At 40.0% G+C, this 22791-nt stretch overlaps 1 protein-coding gene across 2 annotated transcripts in view; it reads right to left on the bottom strand.

The window, feature by feature from the left end:
• LOC115113223 (cGMP-dependent protein kinase 1-like) overlaps window positions 1-22791 on the bottom strand; it is a 199887-nt gene that overhangs the window by 25788 nt on the left and 151308 nt on the right. For both annotated transcript variants that reach the window (XM_029640619.2, XM_029640620.2), the window contains exons 4-7: window positions 15969-16074; window positions 10790-10853; window positions 1659-1736; window positions 550-644 (exon numbers count right to left, since the gene is read on the bottom strand). In XM_029640619.2, coding sequence (XP_029496479.2) covers window positions 550-644; window positions 1659-1736; window positions 10790-10853; window positions 15969-16074 — 343 coding nt within the window. The remainder of the gene's footprint in view (window positions 1-549; window positions 645-1658; window positions 1737-10789; window positions 10854-15968; window positions 16075-22791) is intronic.

Below are 22791 nucleotides of genomic sequence, written 5' to 3'. Positions count from 1 at the left end.
GAACACTTTTGGTGTTTACACATGTATTTGGTTGATTTACAACTCTACAGGATCAAGAAAACAATATTCAAAATTCAAATTAATTTGGTTGGAGGCAATGATTCTCATTTACCTTGCCTGTGGTAAGTTACATGTGCCTAGAGTAAAAATGCCATTCAACTAGTTTTGAAAAGAAAAAAAACAGAACATTCTGAAAAAAACAGAGGGTGCCAATAGTGCAAGGGTGCCAATAGATTTGGTTCTCAAGGCACTTCACATTGTGTCAGGAGGGAGATCCATGAGATGCATGTGGTTAATGGGGGGAATGCACACAACATGCTATCTAGTCACAATTCTGAAATAATGCATCTCTTAGCATTCATTGCCACAGAGCAGCTATCAAGGAGAAAGAAGAAGAGGGAAAGAGATTGAAAGGGAGCGACAGAGGGTAGAGGTAGAGAGAGAAAGAAAGATAGATTAAGGAAAGAGAGGGAGGGAGGTAAAGAGAAAGAAGAGAGGAGGGCAAGGAGAGGGAGAGAGAGGTGCGGGTAGAGGGTTTATCAGTCTTACCCCTGCAGGGCCTTCTCTCCAAACCAGTCTCCTTTCCCCATGCTGCGGAGGTAGACAGGATCCCCGTTGGACTTGTCTTCCCTGGTCACATTCACCTGGACACAGGGGTGGGGGTACCAGTTTAAATCCATGAAGGGGAGTGAGCAATCACACATTCTGGGGGAAGGAACCTACGGCACAGACTCAATCTCAGCCATCAATGTGATAAGCCGTGCGCTACACTGTACATAAAACCCTTCTGTAATGTACATTTCTGTAACTGTACGGCTCACTAATCAGTACATTATTAAACATCAGAGTGAGGCTGATGTAGAGCAGGGGGTGATGGACATCTCTGTGCATGCTAAATCTTTCTACATTTTATATGGACATATTGGTGCTATGGTCTGTGAGGAGCCACTGACCAGGTCATTAGCTAGCTGACAACTGAGCAATGGATGTCCAGCAGTAAAGATAAAGAAGGTCGTTTGGCTTAATTAAGGCTTCTCTCTTTATTCATTAGCCTGTTGTATTCAGGTATGACATCACGTCCTCCAGGAATACATAATCACTCTGAATAAATCTACAGGACAGAGCGATAATTCAACTTGTAATATGATCTGGAGGACAGAAAGGGAAAGGAAGAGCCAGGAAAAGAAACAGAGGGATTGAGAGAGAGAAGGATAGATGAATGTGGACAGGGAAGGATAATGGGGGGAGAGAGAGAGAGAGAGAGAGAGAAACAGAGAGCGAGAGAGAGAGCGAGAGAGAGAGAGAGAGAGAGAGATGTTTGTTCTACTAGTAGAGACAGACAGATACAGTACATCTTGATCATTTGAATAGGGTGAGTTGTTGACCTTATTTGGCTCCTTGGCTGGGACAGAAGGTGGCATGTCTTGCTGAGAGCTCTGGATCTCTACCACCATCTCTAACCACTTTCAGTACTGCACCAGACCACACAACACCTGACTGGTTGATCAATATTACGGTGTCTGATCATTTGCTTTCTAATTATGTTAATGATGATGATGATCATAGCAGTGACAATCCATGTTTTTCATTAAAGATGAAAAATAATAATGTCTTAATAATAATGACAATGATAACAATGAGGATGATGATGGTCTCACCATTCCCTTACTGATGATAAAGAAGGTGTCTCCTGTGGCTCCCTGTCTGATGATGTACTCTCCATTCTCATAGTGTGTCTGTAATGAAAGAGGAGAGCGGGGAAGAGAAATGAGAAGGATGAGTCACCGAAACACCTCTCTCAACTCCCTCTGTCTAATGCATCCTATCGCCCCATGGGTGAGACACTGACACCTGGCCTTGGTGAAAATGTTTTTCCTCTGGATTGGATCTTAGTTATGTTAGAGCTTCAATCTGATCTTGTTGCCTTATAGAAAGCCTAGGTTGGTTTAAAACTTGTACTTGCAGGCAACACTAAATACATTGTTCTCTAATTCTCACCAAAATGTTTCAGATGGACTATACATTTAGTAATTGGATGGTTCTCCCATCAATCGGGTTCTCGCCTATAAATATCTGGGCAATTGGATTGACAAAGATTTAATGTTTATTAAGAAACATACGGATGCGCTAGTTAAAAAGCAAAAATGTAAAGAGGGCTTCTTTCTTAGAAATAGCAGGAAGCAGATTGTACGTTCAAATTTCCTGCCAGTCCTTGACTATGGTGACATCATTTACCAGCAGCAGCCACTATTCTTAAAACTTTAGATGCTGTCTATTATAGCGCCCTTCGCTATATCACAGGTGACAGTTTTAATACTCATTACTGCATCAAAAGGTTGGCTGGTCCTCATTGAAGTCCCATAGATCATTACTCCCTTTTTGTGTACAAAGCTCTACTACACAAGCTTCCAACTTACCTAACTTCGTTGATAAAGTATAAAAGAATGAGCAACCAAACCCGCTCGCAGGGTTGGCTAACTCTTGAAGTCCCTCTGGTCTCAACCAATTTAAGTAAATCCTCCTTTAGTTTTAGTGCCCCCTAATGTTGGAAGAACCTGCAAAATTCCTTGCATCTTGATTCCTTGCCTAAATATCTACTGACCCATAGCACTCACATCTGTAGCCATGAAGTGCATTGAAATGCTGGTCAACACCAAATGCACATCAACACCATTATCCAAGAAACCCTAGACCCACTCTAATTTGCATTCCGCCCTAACATATCCACAGATGATGCAATCTGTATTGCACTCCACACTGCTCTTTCCCACCAGGACAAAAGGAACACTTGTGTTAGAATGCTATTTATTTACTACAGCTCAGCGTTCAACACCATAGTGCCCTCAAAGCTCATCAGTAAGCTAAGGACCCTGGGACTAAACACCTCTCTCTGCAAATGGATCCTGGACTTCCTGACGTGCCTCCCCCAGGTGGTAAGAGTAGATAACAACACATACCACCATGATCCTCAACACAGGAGCCCCTCAGGGGTGCGTGCTCAGTCCCCTCCTACATGCTCAGTCCCCTCCTGTGCTCCCTGTTCACACACAGCCAGGCACGACTCCAACACCATCATTAAGTTTGCAGATGACACAACAGTGGTAGGCCTGATCACCGACAACGACTAAACAGCCTATAGGGAGTACGTCAAAGACCTGGCCGTGTGGTGCCAGGACAACAACCTCTCCCTCAATGTAATCGAGACAAAGGAGATGATTGTGGACTACAGGAAACGGAGGACCGAGCACGCCCCCATTCTCTTTGACAGGGCTGTAGTGGAGCAGGTTGAGAGCTTCAAGTTCCTTGGTGTCCACATCACCAACATACTAACATGGTCCAAGCACACCAAGACAGTCGTGAAGAGGGCATGACAAAACCTATTCCCCCTCAAGAGACTGAAAGGATAACTACTTGTTACTTTTATTTCTTATTCTTATTCATATTTTTTAACTATGTTGTTGGTTAGGGGCTTGTAAGTAAACATTTCACTGTTGTATTTGGCTCATGTGACTAATACAATTTGATTTGTTTTGATTTACAAAAGAAAATAGAGACATTTTCCTCAGTCACAAAATACACAATACCCCTGTGTATTTCCTCTTTCAAATTATACTATTTTATGTACTTTAGTCCATGGCAGTGACTCTGTATGTTATCTGTATGAGGGAGTCAGAGTGGAATGAGAGAGACAGAGACAGAGACAGAGACAGAGAAATCAATATGACAGCACCTGATTGACAGTACTATGGTGAACACAAAATAGTATTCAATGACACAGAGGGGCGCTCACAAACATGGTGTTAACATGTTATTATCGTTGTTTTTGATTGTGTTTGACAGTCAGTGTATGTCCTAAACATTGGTCAGATGGTCTGTTCTTTTTTAGCCCATTGTTTTATTTTACCACTGTAGTCAGAATGGTTCTCCTTTTTCTATGGCATGGCAGGAAATTTACAGAAATTGCAAGTGGTGGAAAAAGTACCCAATTGTCATACTTGAGTAAAGGTAAAGATACCTTAATAGAAAAGTCACCCAGTAAATTACTACTTGAGTAAAAGTTTTAAGTGTTTGGCTGTAAATATACTTAAGCATCAAAAGTAAATGTAATTGCTAAAACATACAGTGGGGCAAAAAGGTATTTAGTCAGCCAACAATTGTGCAAGTTCTACCACTTAAAAATATGACAGAGGCCTGTAATTTTCATCATAGGTACACTTCAACTATGACAGACAAAATTAGAAAAAAAATCCAGAAAATCACATTGTAGGATTTTTAATGAATTTATTTGCAAATTATGGTGGAAAATAAGTATTTGGTCAATAACAAAAGTTTATCTCAATACTTTGTTGTATACCATTTGTTGGCAATGACAGAAGTCAAACGTTTTCTGTAAGTCTTCACAAGGTTTTCACACACTGTTGCTGGTATTTTGGCCCATTCCTCCATGCAGATCTCCTCTAGAGCAGTGATGTTTTGGGGCTGTTGCTGGGCAACACGGACTTTCAACTCCCTCCAAAGATTTTCTATGGGGTTGAGATCTGGAGACTGGCTAGGCCACTCCAGGACCTTGAAATGCTTCTTACGAAGCAACTCCTTCGTTGCCCGGACGGTGTGTTTGAGATCATTGTCATGCTGAAAGACCCAGCCACGTTTCATCTCCAATGCCCTTGCTGATGGAAGAAGGTTTCCACTCAAAATCTCACGATACATGGCCCCATTCATTCTTTCAGTCGTCCTGGTCCCTTTGCAGAAAAACAGCCCCAAAGCATGATGTTTCCACCCCCATGCTTCACAGTAGGTATGGTGTTCTTTGGATGCAACTCAGCATTCTTTGTCCTCCAAACACGACAAGTTGAGTTTTTACCAAAAAGTTATATTTTGGTTTCATCTGACCATATGACATTCTCCCAATCTTCTTCTGGATCATCCAAATGCTCTCTAGCAAACTTCAGACGGGCCTGGACATGTACTGGCTTAAGCAGGGGGACACATCTGGCACTGCAGGATTTGAGTCCCTGGCGGCGTAGTGTGTTACTGATGGTAGGCTTTGTTACTTTGGTCCCAGCTCTCTGCAGGTCATTCACTAGGTCCCCCCGTGTGGTTCTGGGATTTTTGCTCACCGTTCTTGTGATCATTTTGACCCCACGGGGTGAGATCTTGCGTGGAGCCCCAGATCGAGGGAGATTATCAGTGGTCTTGTATGTCTTCCATTTCCTAATAATTGCTCCCACTGTTGATATCTTCAAACCAAGCTGCTTACCTATTGCAGATTCAGTCTTCCCAGCCTGGTGCAGGTCTACAATTTTGTTTCTGGTGTCCTTTGACAGCTGTTTGGTCTTGGCCATAGTGTGACTGTCTGAGGTTGTGGACATGTGTCTTTTATACTGATAACAAGTTCAAACAGGTGCTATTAATACAGGTAACGAGTGGAGGACAGAGGAGCCTCTTAAAGAAGAAGTTACAGGTCTGTGAGAGCCAGAAATCTTGCTTGTTTGTAGGTGACCAAATACTTATTTTCCACCATAATTGGCAAAACAATTCATTAAAAATCCTACAATGTGATTTTCTGGATGTTTTTTTCTCATTTTGTCTGTCATAGTTGAAGTGTACCTATGATGAAAATTACAGGCCTCTCTCATCTTTTTAAGTGGGAGAACTTGCACAATTGGTGGCTGACTAAATACTTTTTTGCCCCACTGTACTTAAGTATCAATTGTAAAAGTATAAGTATAAATAATTTAAAATTCCTTATATTAAGAAACCATAATGCACCATTTTTGTATTTTTTTTTTTTTATGGATAGCCAGCGGCACACTCCAAGACTCAGACATAATTTACAAACAAATCATTTGTGTTTAGTGATTCCGCCAGATCAGAGGCATTAGAGATGACCAGGGATGTTCTGGTGAATTGGACCATTTTTCGGTCCCGCTACGTACTCAAAAGGTAACGAGTTTTTTGGGGTGTCAGGTAAAATGTATGGAGTAAAAAGTACATTATTTTCTTTAGGAGTGTAGTGAACTAAAAGTAAAAGTTATCCAAAATATACATAGTAAAGTAAAGTACAGATAGTACTTTAAAGTATTTTTACTAGGAATAGCATGCTAAAAAAGATTGCTCCCAGATGCTTTACAGATGGTCATACTATCAACAAATTATCTGTTGATAAGCAACTGCTTACTAAGGTTACGTTTAGAGTTAGGGTTAGGTTTAGAATAAGGGTTATGGTAAGGGTTAAGGTTAGGGTTAGTGCTTGGGTAAGGATTAAGTTTAGGGTTAGGATAAGGGTTAAGGTTAGAGCTAGGGTTAGTAGATAGTTAGTTGAAATGCTACTAAAGCATCTACAGATGGACTATCAAAATAAAGTGTTACCAAAAGATTATAGCTCAAATGAACTAGCGTTGCACGATATACTAACACTTTGGTACTTGTTTTTATGCTAGAACATGAAAAACGGTTCAGTACTAGTTTTTTTTAAACTTTCGGAACTTTAATAAAATGTGTCTTACGTTGTCTACTGATTGAGAGAGGATCAAGTCTGCCTATCAGCGCATCTGATGTCCCCTTATAGCACGAGCGCACCATGCCTGCGCCACATACTCATTGCTAGCTCAAGCCTGTCCTGAGGAAACACTTCACTCAGTGGGAATCTGGGCTGCATCATGTTAGCTCACCACTCATGCTGCACAGAAGTTAACACACTTGAATAACACAACATGGCATGTTGAAATGTTGCAGCTGTTAGTTACTGTTTGCAAAACAATCTCCATTAAAGGCTAGAACACATTACAATGCAAGAAGATACCGGTTGCTGTCCTTGCTAGCTTACAACTGAAGCTGTCATCAATTCACTACCCTAGTAATTTGTTTGTGATAATATGATCAATACAGATAAAGCCAGAGAACAGGTATAAAAATCACTCTGACGAAGAAGTAATTATCTGAAGTATTTGAACAATGAGAATCCTTCAAGAATTTTACTTCTTCGATATAGGGGGCGCTCTTTGAATTTTTGGATGAAAAACGTTCCCGTTTTAAATAAGATATTTTGTCATGAAAAGATGCTCGACTATGCATATAATTGACAGCTTTGGAAAGAAAACACTCTGACGTTTCCAAAACTGCAAAGATATTGTCTTTGAGTGCCACAGAACTGATGTTACAGAAAAAAAAACAGATAAAAATACAATCAGGAAGTGCCGCATTTTTTAAAACCGCCTCATGGCAATGACTCCTTATATGGCTGTGGAGGAGCTAGGAGTCAGCTTACCTTTTCCTAGGTGTCTGCAGCATTGTGACGTATTTGTAGGCATATCATTGGAAGATTGACCCTATTGACTACATTTACCAGGTGGTCGCTTGGTGTCCTCCGTTGCAATTATTGCGTAATCTCCAGCTGCAAGTACTTTTCCGTTTGCTACTGAGGAGAAACCCAACTGCCACGAAGGATTTATCATCGAATAGATATGTGAAAAACACCTTGAGGATGATTCTAAACAACGTTTGCCATGTTTCTGTCGATATTATGGAGTTAATTTGGAAAAAAGTTTGGCGTTGTAGTGAATTAATTTTCGTTTTTTTTTCTTAGCCAAAAGTGATGAACAAATTTCTCCTACACAAATAATATTTTTGGAAAAAATGAACATTTGCTATCTGAGAGTCTCCTCATTGAAAACATCCGAAGTTCTTCAAAGGTAAATGATTTTATTTGAATGCTTTTCTTGTTTTTGTGAAAATGTTACCTGCTGAATGCTAGGCTTAATGCTATGCTAGGCTATCAATACTCTTACACAAATGCTTGGTAGCTTTGGTTGAAAAGCATATTTTGAAAATCTGAGATGACAGTGTTGTTAACAAAAGGCTAAGCTTGTGTTTCAATATATTTATTTCATTTCATTTGCGATTTTCATGAATAGGAAACGTTGCGTTATGGTAATGTGCTTGAGGCTATGATTACGCTCCCGGATACGGGATTGCTCGTCGCTAGAGGTTAAATGACTCCTTCAAGAATTTGAATTCCATTTCAATTGTATGTAATGTTGCATTATTAGATTAGATTAAAATTAATTAAACTTCATTGGACAAGTACAAGTACAGTGCAACGTAATGCAGTTAGCATTAGACCAGAAGTGCATATAAAAGAGTAAAAAAAAAATTACCAGAGAAACAATTAAGACAATGCTAAGACAATGTACAATGTTAATATTAATTGGGATGTATACATGTGCAATGAAGGCAAATGGCAAGTAGAAATGGGCAAATTGAAAGTGCAAGGAGGCATGCAACTGAAATACAGGGATAGCAGCAATGAGGTTACCGAGGTAGACATGTACAACTGAATAATGTACTTAACCTGTTGAGTGTAGGGGGCAGTATTTTGATGTTTGGATGAAAAACATACCCAAATAAAACTGCCTATTTCTCAGGCCCAGAATCTAGAATATGCATATAATTGTCCGATTATGATAGAAAACACTCTAAAGTTTCCAAAACGGTCAAAATATTGTCTGTGAGTATAACAGAACTCATATTGCAGGCAAAAACCTGAGGAAAATCCAACCCGGATGTACTGTTTTTCCTGAAAGGTCTCTGTTCCATTGCCTGCCTTCGCTCCATTTAAAGGGATATCAACCAGATTCCCTTTCCTATGGCTTTCCCATGGTGTGAAGAGTCTTTAGACAAAGTTTCGGGCTTTTATTTTGAAAAATGAGCGAGACAGATCACATCGAGTCTTTGGATGGCTGGGTATCAGCAGCGTTTTGCATGCGCAACAGCTTGGAGCAGACATTTTCTCTCTCTCTCCTATTGAAGGAGCTACAGTCCCGGTTGAAATATTATCGATTATATATTGTAAAAACAACCTGAGGATTGATTATTAAAAACGTTTTACATGTTTCTACGAACTTTACGGATACTATATCGAATTTTCTTCTGTGGATTTCTGAACATAACGCGCCAACCAAATGGAGGTATTTTGGATATAAAAGTAATCTTTATGGAACAAAAGGAACATTTATTGTGTAACTGGGAGACTCGTGAGTGCAAACATCCGAAGATCATCATAGGTAAGCGATTCATTTTATTGTTTTTCTGACTTTCGTGACCAATCTACTTGGCTGCTAGCTGTTTGTAATGCCCTTAAATAAACGCTTGTTATGCTTTCGCCGAAAAGCATTTTTGAAATCTGACATGCCAGGTGGATTAATTGTCCCTATCCGTCATGAAAATTAAAGATTTTTTTGTAATTTAATTTGATTTCGCTCTGCAATTCAGCGGATGTTGACGAAAATGATCCCGGTAACGGGATGAGTGCATCAAGAAGTTTAATCAGACTTTGACTCACAGACACACAAAGAGAGCACTAGGCAGGTGGATGGGACATATATTTTGGGTGTATTTTTACCCCTTTTTTCTCCCCCCTACAGACTCAGGAGAGGCGAAGGTCAAGAGTCATGCGTCCTACGAAACACAACCCTGCCAAGCCGCACTGCTTTTTGACACACTGCTCGCTTAACCCATAAGCCAGCCGCACCACTGTGTCAGCTTGCAGGCGCCCGGCCTGCCACAAGGAGTTGCTAGAGCGCGATGGGACAAGGAAATCCCAAACCCTCCCCTAACACAGATGATGCTGGTCCAACTGTGTGCCGCCTCATGGGTCTCCCGGTAACGGCCAGCTGTGACACACCCTGGGATCGAACCCGGGTCTGTAGTGACACCTCAAGCACTGCAATGCAGTGACCTCTGCGCCACTCGGGAGGACCTAACACACTGCATTTTTAAACAGAAGTAAACAGGGTTCATGACTGGTGCAATAACATCTACCTCATACTCAACATAAAAAAAATATATATCTGCTCATTGATTTCTGGAGGAAGGCAAACCCATTGAGCCACCTAGTCCTGAGGGGGTGAACAGCCATAGAGAGTGGTGAGTTTTAAGTACCTGGGAACCATTATGGACAGCACACTCTCTTTTAATGCCAACACTCATAACATCAATGAAATATGCCAACAACGACTCGACCTCCTGCACAGACTGAGACAACTGAATGTCAACACCCAGATACTCTCCAACTACTACACCTGACATGTAGAGAGTGTGCTGACTTTCTGTTTCCTGGTCTGCTACTGTGGGCTGTCAGTGGCTAATAAGGATACTAAGGATATCCTCAGGCGGACTGTGAACCTGGGGTCCAAACTCTGCGGGCTGCAGTGCAGAGGGCTTCTGAGCCTCTATGATAAACAAGCAAGGGAAAAGGCCAAACGACCCCACACACAATCTTGCCCAATGTTTTCAGCTGCTGCCCTCTGGAAGGAGATTGTTCAGTAAGGATGGAAGCAAGGCAAGTTTCATTCCATCAGCCATCGGGCTGCTGAACAGTGGGACATAGAACAGATGCAGGCCCAATACATGGTCGGACAATAGGCTGCAAAGACTGAATATGTGGAAATGTAAATGTGTGACTTGTGTACTAACATTCCAGTTTTCCGTACTGCATGTAATATATTGTATTGTGTTTGGTATTTGTATGTTGACATCACAGAAGGATTTTCCATGTAAATAGACAGTAAAGTACATTTTATCACTTGCAGTATATCAACATCATATAACGCATCCAGAATACCTAGTTGTTCAGAACTCTCAAACCTGCCTCCAGCATAGTGAGAACATCATCCCCAACTATAGTTATTTATTCTCCGTTCAAGTAACACACTGTTGTATCCATAGAAATGTGTAGCCTTGGAAAACACCTTTGTTGTGCGTCACAGTCTTTCAACAGAGGACCTACCTCTTCAAGGACATCAGCTAGCTTGCTTAGAATCTCCTCCGGAAGTTCATGAAACGTCGGAACGCTGCAGGAAGAAAATAGTCAGAAAGTCAGTGTAGAAGGAAGAATAGAGATTCACACTGCATTGCATATTACAGGGTGTTGCCGCTAATAGACACATTGATCGGAACGTAATGATATATCGGCAGCTACACAGTCAATAGGTTAACCTGAATAGAGTTTCTGTTCATCCCGCTCTCACAGTTTACATAATTTTGGATAATGTATATTCCAGAAATAAACTTTAGAAATACACTGTAATCCTGTATGTACAGTATATACACGCACACGCTGACTGACGTTGAAAAGGATGTTTGTTCTGTGCGTTTCCTGGCAGTCCTCTGAATCCTATTTGCTCGTTATCGACATGGACCGAAGAAAATGGACCAATGCTTATCAGAGGAGAAAGCAAATAACCTAGGCATTGGAACAAAGGCCTTTATCTCCCCATATCATCACTCTGTTTCTCCATCTCCCCCTCCCTCTCATTTCCCATGCTTTATTACAGTAATCTGAACCATATCGCCTCAGCACTGACTCATGGTGCAGACTTTCCTACATGGATCCCGGCCAGAAAATGGCTGGTCAGATGGCTCACTACTATGGGAAACGTGACCGAGCCATGAAACAGTCAGCGCAAACAAAAAGCATGTGTTATGGATAGTTCTGTATCTAACAACTTAATTGGTTGTAATAAAATGTTTAATTCTATCATGTTCTTTGCATGTTAGGTTAAAAACTGTTACAGTGGAATAGGATGGTGTGTATGTGAAGATGTACATGTGCATAGCTTAGCCTCCAGTCTTCTTAGATGTGAATGTGAACCGTCTGATCTTGAGTGCTGCTGATTTTCACTCCTCCTGGCCCTTAATTGATAAATTAAGGTAATTTATTGGATGGATATCTGGGTTACCCAGGTGTAATCAATCTCTCCTGTTCTCCTGTTCCCAAGTTTTTGTTTTCTAGTCTTCCCGGTTCTGACATTTCTGCCTGTCCTGAGCCTGCCTGCCATTCTGTCCCTGATTGACTCGGCCTTGGATTACGAATCTCTGCCTGCCCTCGACCCGCCCTTTGCCGGACCCTTTGTAATAATAAATATTCTGAGAACCAAACTATCTTCCTCCTGTGTCTGCATCTGGGTCATGATAATTGGACTATTTTGAATATCATCGCTGCTAGTTTAAAAAGAAAAAGCTAACATAAGTTGCTTTTGTGACAGATGGGAGTAATAACACATAGCATATGCTACAATCTTCAGCTGGCTCCTCTTTCCTATATTAAATATATAAACAAATATATTAATGCTTAATTGAGAATTTATGTGCGGTTGAAATTTGGCCATAGAATCAATTACCAAAACAATACGTATATTTTTACCATCTGTGAATTATGTTTCTTCAACTTTAATTCAGAAACGAAAATGAACCTGATTTCAACGTCTGGAAAATATCTATTTTATACCTATTTTGCTTACTGGGATGTTGCCGGTACTGAATTTATATGCAGTGATCTCAGGTTTAATTTGAAACATCTTTTATTCCTTTGTAACAATTATTAGCACATTGCAAACATTGTTCTGCAGTTTCAGAGAGACTGATACACATTTTGATATTAAGTTTAGCAGAGATCGTCTGTGTGTTAAGTGACGTGTAAGGGGAAAAATTATCTCAAGACTCATTTAGCTGTTCTGTGAGTCAGTTGTTAGAGATATGCTCTGGAACTTTGGCGACTACTAAGAATTGTTAAAACCTCCCATTTTGGGCTGGATATGTCAATGTGTAGATCATACATGCATATAATCTATTAGCAGAATTACTGTTTTACCTCAAAAAGTGACAAAATCCCTAGTTTGAAAACAACTGTTTTTCTGGAAGCTGTGCCGGGCCAGCCCTCTTGCAATTTGAGTTCTAGCCAATGAGCTTCAGCCCCTTACCATTTGAGTGACAGCTAGCAAGATGCACACACATCAGAGTGAGAGAGAGAGCAGTGTCGTGGTGCACATACTGTATGTGACTTACAGATGTCGGATCTTAATTTGATAACTGTTTGTTGCTAAGAATTTTCCTGTACAGCAGGAAATGCAAACTTGAAATTTATTCAAGGGTTCTAAAAAGGCTTCTAAAGTCTGTAATTCCACCTTAAATGTCAGACTTGACTTGCACAAACAAAAGAAGTATAACCTTCCCCCCCCAAAAAATGTCCATTAATTATAATCCACATAATAATTTCATATTTCCTGTTGCTGGAGGATTGTTTTCCTGCTGTAGCAAACTGGCCCAAATTAAGATCATACATCTGTAGTACGCTATTTTCGGGGACAGGAGTAATCTATTTAAATTACGAACGTTTTCAATTGCAACGTTAGTAACAATGGTTTTGGGAAACATTTCAGATATTTAATGATGCTTCCACAAAGGATTTAATGTTGAACTTACCCTTAACATCTTATGGCTGCAGGGGCAGTATTGAGCAGCTTGGATGAAAAGGTGCCCATTGTAAACGGCCAGCTCCTCAGTCTCAGTTGCTACTATATGCAAATTATAATTAGTGTTGGATAGAAAACACTCTAAAGTTTCATAAACTGTCAAAATATTGTCTGTGAGTATAACAGAACTGATAATGCAGGCGAAACCCTGTGGATAACTCCATGTTCCGTAGCCTTCCTTTGCTCCATTTAAAGGGATATCAACCAGATTCATTTTCCTATCGCTTCCTCAAGGTGTCAACAATCTTCAGACATAGTTTCAGGCTTTTATTTTGAAAAATGGTGAAGTGGTCACATGAGTTTGGACAGCCATTGCTTTTCCCTCTCCTACTAATAAAGACATTTGCGTTTGATATATTATCGATTATATATTTTTGAAACAACCTGAGGATTGATTATAACAAACGTTTGACATGTTTCTGTGGACATTATGGAAACTATTTGGAATTTGTCTGCGTTGTCGTGACCGCTCTTTCCTGTGGATTTCTGAACATAACGCGCAAAACAAACGGAGGTATTTTGGATATAGAAATAATATTTATGGAACAAAAGGAACATTGGTTGTGTAACTGGGTAAATGATTAATTTGATTGCTTTTCTGATTTTCGTGACCAAGCTACCTGATGATAAGTGTACTTAATGTTTTGTCGTGCGATCGATAAACTTACACAAACGCTTGGATTGCTTTCACTGTAAAGCATCATTCAAAATCTGACACGACAGGTGGATTAACAAAATGCTAAACTCTGTTTTCCTATATTGCACTTGTGATTTCATAAATATAAATATTTTTAGTAATATTCATTGAATGTAGCGCTATGCTATTCAGCGGTTGTTGATGACACTTATCCCGTTAACGGGATTGCAGCCATAACAAGTTAAAAATGCTTTTGGGAAACCAGGCCCAGAGCTACACACCACTGCAGTCTATCTTAAAAAAACTTTAACATGATCAATAATTTCACATTCTTAGCTATCTCAACTCTGATAGCTGTAGGCGCCTGGACTATCTAAACGCTGTTCCTGTTGAGATAGGGGATCAGCAATAGCTCTCTTGCCATCCAAGTGACACTTTGCAGGCAACACAACTCATGAAAGCAGGGGGATTGGCTGGGGTCTCGGTTTCTCCTGAGCTCCAGAGTGTAATTAAACAGAGCTAAGAAAAATACCTTCCAGATAAGACACACAGAGACACACACACACTCCCCCTCTTTCTATCCCTCTCCTCGCAGAAGTTTTAAATTAATATCCCTCTTCTATTTACAGGGAGGACGAATGTCTAATTTCATTGCAGATAAAAAAAATGCATAAAGGTTGACTCATGGAGACAGTTGGTTTACCGTAATCTGACTGCTCTTTAATAATATTTTAGTAGTCTACTGTCTACAAGCAGAGCTTCTTGGGATCTAAAATCCATAGAGTGAACTACAACAATTACAAAATCACTTGTCCTCCCGGGGTATAAAGATCAAAAATATAACAAGCTAACTTCAACAATAATTACGAGAAAAGTAGGAAGTCCGTAATAAAGAACCAGGTGTAAATGTAACTCTCGTTTTGAACCAAGAAATATGGATTTGTATCTGAACATGTATGAAAGTTAGCTTGTTGACCTATCAATCCTGCTTTCAGAAATATCTGCTTCAAACACACACCTGTCTTACCTGCCACGATACACACTCCACTCAGTCTGAGTCTCAAAAATGACTTTAGATTGAGAACAAAATATACCCCCAAACTACTTTATCTGGTCAGAAAGGTATCTCTGATACAGTACACTACAGTACATCTCCATTATGATGGCAGTATAGAAAGAGCTGAGGAGGCTCTCTACCTTCCTTGGCTGCCCTTGCAATGTCACCTATTGAGGGCATCTCCTTTTACAGTGAAAGGCTGACTGGTTTCCTGCTTTCACTTTCACCTGGCTGCCACTAGAACTCAGACAGGAGCGAGTGAGAGAGAATACTGTGTGATTCATGAGGCCTTTGTTCTGAGTAAATAAAATCTGTAAACCTCTGAGTGGTAGTGGGCCCAGCAGGTTATTTCTGAGAACCTCTCAATGGATGAACATTATTTATGCAATTACACATTTGAACTATGGGAAACAGATGAACTCCGCATGAATAAAACCCATCAAAAGGAAATGTCATTCAATTTTCACAAAATATCAACAAAAAAAAGTAGAGCGATAGAAAGAAAAACGTCAGATAGTAAAAGACAGAACAGGGGGACAATCAGATGGACAGACAGAGGGACAGACAGAGGGACATAGAGGGAAAGCAGTGAAGGCAGTACACTTCCAAGGCATCTCATACCTCCTGTATGATGTATATAACACTCTCTTCTCCCTCCCTTCTCCCTCCATCTTTTGAAGAGGACTTGTTTTATTCCACGCTGTGTGCGGGTGCAACAATATGATTCTATCTGCCTTTAATATGTTAATAGGCTTCCTCATATTCAGCTCATTTCCTCTGCAAACCCTATGCTAATGTCAACATCAGATGGAGAAGAAAGAGAGCAGGAAGAAGGGATGTCTATTTTTCTGGTACAGTGGGTGCTTACTTACTTGCGTGGGATTTCAATGGTAAAACTCTACAATATAGCCAACCCGTGTACTGTAGTAGTATCTAGAAGTATAGTCTTTCTGTTCCTCACCTTTTTAAAAACTCCATGTATTCAGTGTGCTTGATTAGGCCCGTCCTCATCATAATAGTCTGAAAGCATTGTCGGTCGATGGCCCATAACTTCACATTGGTGAGAGCTGGAGAGGGAGAAGAGAGGAGTGATTAGAATGGTCAGGGAGAAACATGGATTGCAGGGCATTTTCACAATAAAATGAGTTATATTATTAACCAGGTATCTACTTGGACATCCCCTAAGATCCCCACAGCAGAAAGGCTACATAGTATAACAGGAGAATCATTAGCATGACGTTCATCAATGATGAATGGATCCATTCCAATGTATCCAATTCTGTCAAAGGTCCCAAAAGCACACACATCCCTGGGTCGCTCGTCTTTTAAGTTTGCTGCAGCTAATGACTGGAACGAGCTGCAACAAACACTCAACCTGAACAGTTTTATCTCAATCTCTTCATTCAAAGACTCAAATCATGGACACTCTTACTGCCAATTGTGGCTGCTTTGCGTGATGTATTGTTGTCTCTATCTTCTTGCCCTTTGTGCGGTTGTCTGTGCCCAATAATGTTTGTACCATCTTTTGTGCTGCTACCATGCTGCGTTGTCATGTGTTGCTGCCTGGCTATGCTGTTGTCTTAGGTCTCTCTTTATGTAGTGATGTGTTGTCTCTTTTGTCGTGATGTATGTTTTGTCCTATATTTATTTATTTATTTTTAAATTATTTTTAATCCCAGCCCCAGTCACCGCAGGAGGCCTTTTGCCTTTTGGTAGGCCATCATTGTAAATAAGTATTTGCTCTTAACTGACTTGCCTAGTTAAATAAAGGTTAAATAAAATGTAAAACATTTTTTGGGGCTGAGCCTGTCCATGCATGTTTATCTGTTTTAGTTATGACAGGTCAACTTCGTTGTCTGTGACACTGTGACACTGAATCATCCACTCCTAATCTCATACAGTAGGTTTTCAAACACACACACACACACACACACACACACACACACACACACACACACACACACACACACACACACACACACACACACACACACACACACACCTCAAATTCATGGACAAACATACACTTGTGGGCAGGCAAGATAACAGACACATAAACCCAACCATGAGAACACCCACACACCTCCCAGGAGCTAAACTTGAGCCCAGTGTTAGCTATGTTTTCTAACACAGGAGAGATTTTGTCATTACACATACAGGCTCTTTTTAGTCCCAGTTAGAGTAGTTCTATTAACAGTCTGAAACTGTCTGCAGCCCTCGTACCAACTAACGAGGAAGGAGACCGCAACAAACACTCTGCATCCTTCTTTCAGCAATAAATAACTAAAACACTGAGGCTGGGTCCCATTCCAAAAACCTACTTCTCTTGTGCCTACATAACTCACACACATGGAGCTGAAACACTGGTTAAATGGACGCAATATACCAGATGAAGATTTCACAGCCTAGCAAAAGGGCTTTGTGAAATGACCTCGTCACAATATTGCTTTCAGCTTTCCAGTGCTATCAGGCTGTCTACTGCATGAAATCAAAGGCAGATGAAACCCAGTGGGCAAAGACATCAATTCAATGTCTATTACACGTTGGTTCAACGTCATTTAATTGAAATGATTGATTCAACCAGTGTGTGCCCAGTGAGATGGGAGCATGTTTTTGTAAAAGGATTGCTAGGGAAGAGACTGTCATTCCAGACCTCTAAAACCCAAGCCTCGGGGAAGAGGGCTAGAAAAGCTTTTGGAGTAACACTCCTGTTAGGCCCTAAAGCAACAACTATTAAAGAGGAGAGACGTGATGGTATAAACACAGGGCCCAACAGAGTGCTACGTCGGTAAGTGGACAATTCACAGGTTATGCGGAAATCAGATATTGAGAGGCCCGGAGAGCATTGCAGTGAGGTAAAAAGTGAGTTATTTGGAGACTTGACTAAATTGCAGTGAGACTTAGGGAGCTAGTTAGCCTGCAGTGTGTGTAGATTAATGTCTTAATGCTTGTGAGCCGTTGGCCATTAGCTTGACAGCTTAACACAGGGGCAAATTAAAGCCACTCCAGGCCCTGGGTAGACAAACAGGCAGGGAAGGAGGTGGAATGGTAAGGGTCTTGAGACGTGTGGGAGTCTGATAGTGAGGGAATTATGTTGAAGTGGACTGAGAATACATGCATATGAAGTACCCCACATAAATCAGCACACACATAAACGTGTGTTGATCTCTAAGTACACAGACACACACACACACACACACACAAGCACACAGTCACACACACACACACACACACCTGGGATCTCATAATCCCTTATAGAAATTGGAACAACACTATTGCTAACACAAAAAAGGTGTGTGATCAAGTCTGCTACTGTCTTCATCGTACAAAGGACAAGTCACATCAGGATTTATGTACCCACAGCATACCGAGTGTGATCTCACCTCAATTTGGTGTCATTAACAGTCTCTGCTTCTACCTTGTCCTTGACAGAAAAGCTCTGCCTGTCTGTCCAATACTTGCACTGCCAAAATCCTTCCACTCGCCCATACATTTCTTCCCCACTTCCCTTATCCAGGGAGTTGTTTCCCCTCCCCTTTCTTGAACTGTCCCACTAGCTCTTGGGTAGGTTCTTGTTATTATCCTAGCAGGTAAAAGTGCAGTGATGCAACCATCACTCAAAAGCACCTGTTCAGAGGACATCTGTGAGTCATATAAGACAACTATCTAACATTATCTGTCTCAGACCCATATTTTTTTGTGTTGGTGTTGGCAGTGATGGTCATTGCTTCAGGAGCCTTGGTGCTCCAACTATTACCAACGAGAAACACTGACATATCAATCACGGTAAAAACCCATGAAATTGCCATTGGTTGGAAGAGTCTCTCCTGCCCAAGTGTGATGGGCTCCCCTGGCCCCGCCATTACTATGCAGTCCTCCTCTCCCGTCCAGCCAACACTAATATTTAAAGCTATTGATCGATTGAGCTGTTGATTGTGATCTCCTCAGTCTGTGAGTAATAAAGGATCAGTTGATTTGCCTTGTGTCACTCAGCGACAGAAAGGCTTTGCTAAATCCCTTGTACAGCAGCTAAGGCCAGAGCTCTGCTTGTCAGGGGCTGGAGAGAATATATCACAGAGCAAAAGAGGATTGAACAAGTTACTACACCTAAAGTCACCAGAAAAAAGTATTTGAATATCTTTACTTCTGAATGTATGTCACAACATTACATTTTCAGGTGGGGCTAGGGCTGTTGCGGTGACCGTATTAACGCCACACCAGCAGTCATGAATTGAGTCACAGTAATCTCCTCTTATGCACTAAGGACATGCATTGGTGGTGCCACACTCACCGTTAGGCTTATTTTTTGATGATCAATTTGAAGAAAGAAATTCAACAACATGTTGAATCTGAGTGAAAAACATAGTCATTGCGGATGTTTTTTCTAAGCCAAACACAAGGAAATGGATGGTACTTTCTAAGGTGATGAATAATTCAAGGAATTTAAGACGTTTCATATAGAACACCCATACGTATATTAGAGCTTACTCATACTAAGCCCGAAAAAAACACTGGTTACCTTATGCTATGCTCCAAACTTTCTATCCATGAGTATATAACATTTTATGAAATTGACCATATTAAATTATCATTGTAATTGTGCACACACTGATGTCAGACATGTACCTACCCCAGTGCTCTGTTGCTGATGACTGAGATGAATGCAGGAGCAGATTTCAGGAGCAGGACAAGACACCCTCTTTGTGACTGATGACTGTCATAAGGTCATGTACGTGATAGGCCTATCTGACTTATATGATTATGATGGTCATAATGTTTCTTGACAGTGTCATAAAGTGTATTTTCTTAGTCCAAGTAAAGTGACACAGGATGGTCATAATGCTTCATATAGTGTATTTCCTACAAGTTATTCAAACATGACTGTAAATAATTCATTACAACAACAACAACAACAAAAAAGGATTTAACTCTAAATCATATTTATTCAAATGTGTTTTCCCCTATCAAAAAGTTTCCTTTCGTTTGAAACTGCTAAAGAAAGCTGAAAACTAAAACTTCATACCAAATATATTATGGCAATAGTAAACATTTTCACACACTCAAATACATTACAATCCCATTTTCTCAATGTTTTCATAACATAGCTAAAGCTAGCTCTCAACTATTAATGTATTGTAGCTAGCTTTCTAACGGTTAGGTGTTTGTTTAGCTAACATTAGCTAAACTAGCACTTAAAATGGTGTTCTGCAAAACAACTAAATACACCCATTCCTTGTTGAGGCAACAACAGTACATCTGATTCACTCTCTATATATATAGTGCTAATTGTAAAAATGTATTATAGAAGAGGACTATGTATTATATGTAACAAAAAACAATAACAAGAACTAGCTAGCTATGGTAGGCTAGCTAGCGCCTGATGCTGAGCTGGCTAACATTAATGTTAGCAGTTAGCATGTGACTGCTCGAAACACATTCCATAAAAATGTACTTTGTAAAATATTTATCATTAGAGTGATGCATATGTACTCATGTAAATACAGTTAATACGAGCCATCATTTGTAAAAGAACAAATAAAAATTAAGATGCACTATGCAGAAATTGCTCCGGTTATGTGACCAAACAAGCAAGTATAGTGTAGAGAATCATTGTATCATCTAACCGCTGTGAAATATATTTTCCATAACCTAAAATATTGTATTTTCGGCTGTTTGAAGCTTGTGTACAAAACTGAAAGTAAAAGACGCAAACACAACACTTAAGCATGGGAAGCATAGAAATAGTGAACATAGACCAGATCTACCACTTCTTAGACTCGCTTTCAATGAGAATGACAGATCTATGTCACATTTCTATGTGAATTTGGTCAGGTTGCACAAAAAGTTACATATTGCAGCTTTACGAAAATACATTTAATCTGAGACACTGTTTTGTCTCATTGACATACATACTAAGTTAGCTAGCTTTGCTTGGCTATACTCATATGAAGGGGAGAATCGCATTCGTTTTTATTGTAAACATGTTGTCTCTAGATTTCAAAAACTAAACCATGCTTATAAATGTTACAAACTTGAAAACAGGAGGAATAAGGAGACACCGACAATTTGCATTTTTCCTCTGTGCTTCTCATCCTGATTCATTCTTCCGACATACGAGGCGAGGCGCACACCTGCAGCTAACAGTTAAAATTCCACTATTGCTAGCGCTAAGTATACACCTAGCTTTATTAAAGCAAAACAATGTAGAACTACATTAATAATGTTGTGAACAAACAAACTTTGATTCCAAAATACAGAAACTTATAGAATCAATCACAGGACATTTGTTCTTGTTGTAAGGGTAATAATATAAGCCAGATAGTAGATTACCATATGCCTGTCATAAGAGGGTGTCCCTAAGAGGGTGTTTTATCATGCTCCTGCATTCATCCCAGTCATCAGTGACAGAGTATTGGGCTAGGCACATGTTTGATATCAATGTGTGTACAATTACAATGCTAATAAATTTGCCCATTTGAGGAAATGTTATATAATATACTATTTACAAGTAGAATGGAATGGTTTGCCTTGTGTGGTAGGATTTGTGAGCTTTGACACGCCTATGTAGGTGTCATAAGAAAACATAACATGTTGCTACATATGTCACAATACCTGTAAATATATGTCTCATCACAGTGTTGTGACTATGTTATGACAGGTTATGTCAGCTCTTCTGACATATTATGCCTTAACTTGTTATGATACTAGGTGTCAAATAAAGTGTTACCGCTGACACATTGCCTCTCTCTCCTTCATTCCTTTCTCGAGCACGCAGAGATAGGGGCTAGCTGTCAACAGTTTAAATGTAATTTATTTTGGGTAACAGACATATACAACTAAATGTACAATGTGGACCCAGAGGATATAACTTGAAAGCATTAATTAAAACGTTTGATCCAAAGTGGTCCTCGATGGCAAAAACAATAACACATATAATGATTAAAAGGCAAGACCAAATTACAAACAACCATAAATACATTCATTTATATTGGCATCCTAAAGTGGCACTATTCACTGCACTTTTCCCTAATCTTAAAAATCAACCATGTTAATTTCACGTTAAAACAATCTAATAATTGCACATCATACCTATCCTATAGCAGTGGAGTGATGTATCTTACTTAGACAAATGCAATGAAAACCTTTTCCTGCTTTTTAAAGACATTTTTACTTTCTATTCGCTTGATCTCCAAGGGGAGGATATTCCATAGACAAATGCCTGTATAGAAAAATGTGCTCCTTGCAGTATTGTTTACTCTTGGGATTTTACGAGACATAACACTAGCTCTGGTATTGTAACTTTGTTGGTTATAGACCATATCAATGTGGTTTTTCATATAACCTGGGGCACGATCATTTAAGATGTCAAACATATGATTACGTTTAAGTTGGTCCACTCTGGACTCCAAAGGCAACAAGTCACCTCCCGGAACTTCTGCATTGCTATGTGGGTCCTAGGGGGGACATTCAGCATATACCTGATAACATTATTTTGTATGACCTGCATTCTGTTTTCAGCTTTTTTGATAGCCCACTATACCAAGCAGAGCAGGCATAATCAAAATGACACTGATTCAAGGTTGAGACAAGCAGTTTCTTAACTTAATATCTAGTCTTAAGACATAAAAGTGTCAATTTGTTTGCCATTTCAGAGCTAATTTTAGCAGCAGTCAGCTCTCCAGAAAGAAATGTATCTAGGGACACACCAAGATAAATTACACTTGTTTTAGATTCAATCTCCTTGCCTGCACAGTTTACCTTTATCTTGTCAGCCCTAAGGAATC

Source organism: Oncorhynchus nerka, linkage group LG28 (assembly GCF_034236695.1).
Source record: "Oncorhynchus nerka isolate Pitt River linkage group LG28, Oner_Uvic_2.0, whole genome shotgun sequence".
Classification (NCBI taxonomy): Eukaryota; Metazoa; Chordata; class Actinopteri; order Salmoniformes; family Salmonidae; genus Oncorhynchus; species Oncorhynchus nerka.
Note: the sequence above shows the minus strand (reverse complement) of the source record. Positions and strands in the feature narration are given on the sequence as shown.